The sequence below is a fragment of the Apaloderma vittatum genome, unplaced genomic scaffold (assembly GCF_000703405.1).
Source record: "Apaloderma vittatum isolate BGI_N311 unplaced genomic scaffold, ASM70340v1 scaffold1861, whole genome shotgun sequence".
NCBI lineage: Eukaryota > Metazoa > Chordata > Aves > Trogoniformes > Trogonidae > Apaloderma > Apaloderma vittatum.
This window is the reverse complement of record NW_009697199.1, coordinates 43787-51217: the sequence shown is the minus strand read 5'-3', so window position 1 is coordinate 51217 and position 7431 is coordinate 43787. Positions and strand designations below refer to the sequence as shown.

At 50.6% G+C, this 7431-nt stretch overlaps 1 protein-coding gene across 1 annotated transcript in view; it reads right to left on the bottom strand.

Moving 5' to 3' along the window:
- Positions 1 to 7431, bottom strand: part of LOXL2 (lysyl oxidase-like 2) — a 35223-nt gene that overhangs the window by 7327 nt on the left and 20465 nt on the right. Inside the window, exons 4-7 of the mRNA XM_009877453.1 lie at positions 7007 to 7229; positions 5045 to 5228; positions 1006 to 1157; positions 293 to 460 (exon numbers count right to left, since the gene is read on the bottom strand). Of these exons, the coding sequence (XP_009875755.1) occupies positions 293 to 460; positions 1006 to 1157; positions 5045 to 5228; positions 7007 to 7229 (727 nt within the window). The remainder of the gene's footprint in view (positions 1 to 292; positions 461 to 1005; positions 1158 to 5044; positions 5229 to 7006; positions 7230 to 7431) is intronic.

Genomic DNA, 7431 nt, shown 5'->3' with positions numbered 1-7431 from the left:
CCGCACGTAACCACCAGCCCAACCAGGGCTCGGGGAGTCAGGCTTCCTGAGGAATCTGAGCCCTGAGCAGCACGAAAACAGCAGATTTGCCCAGAGCTGCAACTGCTCCTGCCTTGAATTTCCCCTAAATCTATGGTGCAATGAGGTTTAACCTTCAGGGTCTAACGCCTTGAAGCCGAACGCTGCGGTTTGTGGCTTGTTTTTCTTTTAAATAATCCTTCCTCCTCCTCCAGCAGCCCCTGCCCAATGCCACACATGCCACTACGTCCCAATTGCGGGCATGGGGACTCACCTGGAAGGCATGGCTGGCGAAGCCCAGGCCCAGCTGCCGACACACCACCATGGCCTCCACGGTGCTCCAGTTCTCGCTGCAGACCGTGCCCCACTTCAGGGTGCCGTTACGCTCGGCCAGCACCTCCACCCGGCCCTCGTAAGGGTTGCGGCCGCCGCTCAGGCGTAGCTGCAGGGGATAAAAACTCATCTGTCAATGAACGTCAAAGGTGGGAAGATGCAACAGTTGGGCAAGCAACGCTTGAGGGCTTCTCAAGGCTGGTTAAAGTCATTAAGCTTGGACTCGATATCCAACCGACCAGCTGTTTGGTTCTTCTCAGAAGAACCCACATCTGCTTCCTGCAGTCAGTTTTTAAGCCCATGTGGCAAAGCTGACAGCAGCACCTATGCTAGCAGCCACCCGGGTCCCACCGTCACGAGACCCAACCAAGATCCCACCACACCGGGGACACCCACCAGCTTTACGGGCCACTGGACCGCACAGGTTGCAGCTGAAGTGGCCCTTCACCCCTTTATAAGGCTTGGAGGAGCTCCAAGCTTAGTACAAAAAGAGAAGAACTGTCTTTATTTACCCTCCTGTCTAATACAATGTTCAATTCTCAACTGAACAGGCAGAGTTCAGGTGAAGTGACTCCTACCCAGACGTGCAAAGCAAGGGAGGGCAGACGATGCTCCGGGATGAAGACGCCTCGCTGTGCCCCCTCGGCTTCTCACCTGATTCTGGAAACCCATCGCCGGAACGTTGCACCTCACGGCAGCATCTTCTTCGTGGTTACAGCCCTGCGACTCCGTGTTGAACTTGCAGTCCGTGACTGACTTTTCAAAGCCCGTGCAGTCGATTTCGTTTAGATGAATTGGACCCATGCCTTGGGGAAAAAGAAAAAAGAAGAAAGCCTTTACCTTCTGTCCGTGCTACTGTGCACTGGAGAAACGTCCAGTAACAGCTTATTAATGCGCTGCAGACAGCACGCTAGCCTCCAACATTCAAAACACAGCAATCCCGAAGAAATTCCAGTGATTTCTTGTAAAAATAAAACAAAAAACTGCAAGATTATTATTAATAATTTCACCGTTAAATTCTTTCCAGTAGTCTCCAGGACTTGAGCATGCAAAAACTGCAGAAAAAGCCAAGTTTCCAGCGTTACATAATTTACAAACTTCAGCTGGAGGAATTCGCAAATTATGACCTTTTTGGCTGGGTCTGTGTGCTGGAATCTGCTCCCGATCAGGCCCTGACATTTAAATGGGCCACAGACAGATTTGCTGGGACAACAAAACACTACAAGGATGTGGGAGAAGCCGGTGAAACGCTTTGGGCAGGTGTGTGTTGCAGCCTCCAACAATACTGACGGAAACAACAGAGTGAACATCATTTCACACTGCAGAGAATGGTCTCAAGGCACTGGGAGCCCAACTGAGTAATTTGGTTCCTCCCTGGGCAAGGTGGGGCAAACAATTGTCATTCTCAGCAAGAGGAGACACACGGGGCAATAACCCTGCCTGGAGAGCTCTCAGGTCCTGGGTCCAAACTGAGCCCAAAGCTGGTTAGAAAGAAATTTACAGGGAATGGATCGGAGGTTCCAACAGATGATTTTCATCACAGAAGAACAAATGGAGTCTTTCTTGGAGCCCGTGTAACCTGTGAGTAACTGCTGATGACACCACACCGGATAGTTTCAACAGGAGATCTTTGCAAGCAGCAGATGGAGAACCTCTGGTCCTCAGAGACAGGCAGATGAGGATAAAAACACTTCTGAAGTTCGTGATCAACGTGCTTTCTCCAGACTTGGCGTAACGAAAATGCTGGCAGACGCTGCGCTCTGACCCGCCGTCAGCTTTCTTCACTGCAGCCCTTGGCCAGGAACTTCTGCCCGAGCTGTGGGTGAACCCATCTCTGCTCAACGCCCAGGAGCAGCACGATGACGGCGGCAAAGGCCACAGGAGAAGTTTCTGAGAAAGCAGCATCCACCTACCGATACCCTCCACCAGCTGGAAGAGGTTGACCAAGCCCAGCAACAGGCGTTTGGTCATTTCTGTGTTGGTTCTTCACTCCTGCAATGCTGTTCTCATTGCGGCGCAAGGAGCCAGAGAGCTGTGCCCGGCCCAAAGGATTCAGAACCAGCAGAAGACACACTCCCTGGAAATGACATCCTGGCTGCTGGCTCTGTTTCTTCGTCTGCACCCAGAGATGACACAACTTGCCCAAAGGCAATGGCACAACTGCCAGCTGGGCTCCCACCAGCAGCCTCCTGGGTACGAAGAACCCGCTGGAAAGGAAAATTTTACCCAACTTCAAGCTTGCTCCTTTTGGTTCAAAGCAAAGGGCTGACTCTGGGAAGCAGGAGAAGGTTTATTAACGGTAGGTGGGATCCTTTTGCTTCAAAGCCTCCTCCTGCTGCCATCTGGAGCCTTCATAACCCTGTGTGGCAGCCAGGACACCTGTGACGCAGAGACCTAACCATGGGTGACAGTTTAATGATCTGTCTGGTGAACCCTTCACCTCCTCAGACTTCTGCTGAGGCACAGGGTAAACAGGGAAAAAAAATAAAATTAGATGCTCTCTAGAATATTTCCACGATTGTGTGGTGGAATGAGTCAGGAGGTACCCTGGAGCCGCCTTCTGACACCAGCAGCGAGAACAAGAAAGGCAGAGATGTAAATGTGTCGGGTTCAAGCTCATCTGCAGAATTAGTTTGGCTCTGGCCACGTTTTGCACCTCAGCACTTCAGGCGTCCCCGTATCCACCCATCACACAAGATCTAGACAACGTGGGAGCAGACTCCTAGGCTGAGGCTGCTGGGGAATGTGTATCTAGTTGGTTTTTTTTTTTTTCTTCTTCTTTCTCATTAAAATCCCGTTTGTGGTCTAGGTCTGGAAACGGTGCCCCCGACGTAGTCATTCTGCAAACCGCCCAACAGTTCGAGTTGGAGGAATGCCTCGATGCTGACCAGAACTGGAGGGTGATGCACCAAGAATGCAGGATGGATCCGGTCCGACATTCTCCACCAAAATAGCCCCACAAAGTCATACCAAAGAAATGACAAAGCAAGAAGGCAGGGCCATGGCGCTGGTGCACGTAAACCCCGGCACATCTGCTCTTCTGGGGGAAATTCTTTCATTTCACACGGAGACAGGAGATGCTGCGGTCCCGGGCACCAAAATGCAACCAAACTGCATTGCTGTACGTGCTGAAATATGGTGATAAAATTACATTTCCTCCCATGCCATGCTCTTCAGCGGAAGGACAGGATTAGGACTGTATATCCAACATATACGTTCACGTTCTGCTTGAAGGGTCAGGGGTTTTTATTTTCTTCCTCCAAGAATATTGCGATGGGCAACACATCCAGGAGATCCGGGCTCAGCATCTCCCTTTCAACAGACTCTTGTGTGAATACGGGTAAATTGTTTAATCTGGCTCCCAGTTTCCAATTTATAAAAGGAGGAATAAATCATCCTGCCCACACCCTGAACTCTTTGGAGCAGGCACTCGTCTCCCCCAGGTCACCTTGTCTTAACTGGGACTTCTAGACCCTGCAGGCTGATTTAATGTGGAGCCCATCTTTTTGTGTTTTGCCCAACTTTTTGTCTCTGAACACACGACTCCGCTGAGATGCGGCCTTAACAACGCGAAGCGCAAACACGTCCGCGGACGAGGAGCCTCACAGCAGTGAGATCCCCCTGCGCAACAGGAGTTTGGGCCAAGAAAAAGCTCCTTTTCCTACCACGACGTGACGATCCGGCTGCCGAGGGGAGTTACCGAGCGCTGTGTTATCCCGGAGGATGGTTTTGACAGGGCAAACTGATGGATTGCCGGCGTCTGCGTTCGAAGAAAGGAAAGTGTGTGGGGATCAGCAGCCTCTGCTCAGAGTTTCCAGGCTGCGGGAACGGCACGTTCTCCTCCCTCACGTGGCACCTACTTCCCTCTCCACGATGATTCTGCTCTTTCTTATCTGCAGCTCAACACACCAGGAGCTGCCCACATCCTACCGGAAGAATTTTTTCTTTTTTTTTTTTTTTTTTTGGCAAATCCAACGGACAGGTCACAGTTTAAAAGCTTTCCAGATTCCAGGCACCACCCCTGTGCTTTACCCGCGCTTCTCCAAGAAGCTGGGCTGAAGAAATGTCACCCGTTTATTTAATCTCACAAGAAAGGGTTTGATTTAGCGTCATCATCTTCAGGGTTCATGCTACAGGAGCAAGGAGGGTGAATCAGAAGGCGGCTTGAGAGGGCGTATGTTGGGCTTTGAGTTACCATTTCCCACAGCTTGGGATTTAAACCAGCTCCCAAATACAGGAAATCCAAACCCAACCCTGGCTCTGAACTGTTCAAATGCCCTTCTATTTATAACAGGCTAAATTAATGTCCTGGTCTTAAACTGGAAGGTGTTTGAAGTCTAGATCGAGGATCCATTTTTGCCAGGAGCCTTCTAGTAATGCATCACACAGCGTGATGTGGATCTAGAGGACTCGCAAAGAGAATCTGAGGGCAACAGATGTGATAACAAAAAATTAATTACTGAAGAGCTGTCTGAAGGGAAGGTTAAACTTGTTATCACTAGACTTCTTTCACGGAATCCTGAATATCTAAGTCACATATTCCAGTCTGGCCTCAAGCTCCAGGACCCAAGAGACTTATTAAGGGCAGAGAATAAATTCCTGGTCCCCAAAACAAACAGCCCAGTAAAAATACCCTCTGCCCTGAATCATGAAAGGAGGTGGGCAAGGCACAGACGGTCCCCAGAGCTCTCACCTTGCCCGAGTCTCGCGCCCGTTATTGCTTCCTTGGCGCTCCCGAAGCCCAGCTCTCGGCACACCACGCTGGCTGACACCAGGTTCCAGTTGTCGTCGCAAACCGTCCCCCACTCGCCTTTTTTCAGCACTTCGACTCGTCCTTCGCCCGTGTTGGCTCCCCCTTTGAGCCTCACCAGGGGTTGCTGGAAGACACAGACGGGAACAGAGCATCCTTTCTTTACCGTGGCATGTGGCTCCAGGTAAGTCGTGGCCCAAAAAGCATTACCCTGACGCACCTTAAAACAACGACCACATGATACAAAAGCCTAAAAGTGCTGGATGAAAGGAGATCTTTACCTGCTAGGACGTAGGGTATGCGTAGACAAATGTTTTTCACATCCCTATACATGGGCAGAGAGTACAGAGAGGCATCTTAGCTCTCTGCAGTTTTAGTGCTCGGATTTAGGAGCCTTTTCCACACGAGTAGCTCTGCAGCAGAAGAGTGCTGCTGCACACAGGGCGTGCAACAACCCCCTATCTCTTGGGAGCCTTATAGGAAGTTTGGGAATTGCAGCGAGCCAGCTCATGCATGGCTCTCATCCACTTGCTGCTTGTGGTTCTGTTACTAGAACGAGCCACTTGCTCTACAGAGCTCCAGGCAGAGTCCTGGGTTAATTAAGACCAACCTGGAACTCAAACCACGTCTGCTGCAGTTACAACTAATGGAGTAAGTGACCTGGCAGATCACAGTGGGAAATACGCCGCTGAGAGGCAGGTCCAGTCCCGTTAATTTATATTCTTTTTATATTTCTATTAGCCACCAGCTGCGTATCGCTCACAGCTTTTCCCAGCGCCGAGCAGAGCCTCGGGCATGTGATTTGTGCAGAATAAAAAATACCTTAACTGTTAAAACTGGAAGCATATACATTTCTCTGGGCTGGGGTCACGCGAAGGACACCCAAAGCCTACACAAAGGCTTAAGGAATTACTTGGCAGCGCGCAGGGCTCAGAAGATTAGTAATGATTTACAAGACCTTTCACCTTCTAAGCCTAGATCCTGAAAAAGCTCTCGTGCAGAGAAGTGCCCAGACTCCAGGCAAGCAAACCACGGACAGGATTGCATTATTTTGCCCCAAAAAGTGTCTTCTGGGATCTTCTCAGGTGCCACGAGAAGCTCCTAAAGCCACAGAGGTACAGGGCTGGAGGATGCAGGCTACAGGCAAGGGCTACAGCACCTAATGCACCCTGAAAAAAACCTCTCTGGCCCAGAATTAGGGACCCCAGGCTCCAAGATCAGCCCTACATCCTAAGGCTGCACATACCTTACAGCTGAAGAATATCCCTTAGCATCCACCTGAACCGCATTTGCTGCTAGGAAAGCTGCTCTTTCGCATTCAGTCGCCCCAAATTCTCAGAGAGCAACCACCTCCAAGGTCGTTTTATAACAGCCTTTTACATATCTCGGGGTTTTCACTCTACACTCAGCTAGACTAAACAAACACAGCTTTCCCAACCTTTCCTGCAGGCCATGTTTTCCCAGTCTCGCAGGGCATTTCTCCGCAAGGATAGAGGAAATACCAGCGTATTTCCCTTGTACCTTGACGGGAGAGACAACCCGGCGGTGTTTAAGTGGCCGTGGAACGGCAAAGCCCGGCAGCAGCTGGGCGCGTGTTCAACTGGCTCGAACAGAACGGCTCAAACAGAAAACGTGACAAATATATTTTCTTACTACTCGCTCGCAGCCTTGCCAGCAGCGAGCCCAACTCCCACCCTGTAAACACAGGCGAGGTACCACGTACTTGTGAGGATGGAAACTCAGCTGGGCTTGTAGGGAGAAAGGAGTACCAAGAGGGCATATTTGCACATCGGGCTGGTTTTGGCTGTGGGTATACACGTGTTCAGCCTCTACAGCTGATAATTGACGGTGAATACACCCCCAAGGCTTTTCCTACTTGAGGAGTTGCATTCTTTCCCTGCTTACCTCCTGCCTGAAGGCTTTTCGGAAGCCACTGTGGCTGCTGGGGGCAAAGGCGCGTCCCGGGACGCAGCTGACGACGGCGGGCATCCCGTTCTCGCACGTCGCGTTCTTCTCGGCATCCACGTTGAGGTGGTTGCCCAGTTTGCAGCTGGAGATGTGAGCCTCGTTCCCGCTGCAGTCCATTGAGTAAGCCCAGTAATGCTGCTTCCTTCTGCTGGCAAACATCCTTAAAGCAATGAAAGAGAGCAGGAAAATAGTTCAGAATCCATAAAAAGCGCGCTGACGCAATTATATTTGGGAAAAAAAACAAATCAAAACTCATCTTGAGATAAAACGAGGCTTGAACAGCATTATTTGAAGGCTGATCCATTCACACACGGTCTCTGTTAAGGTGTCACTTGGGAGCAGATAGGTCATCTCCTTAAGCT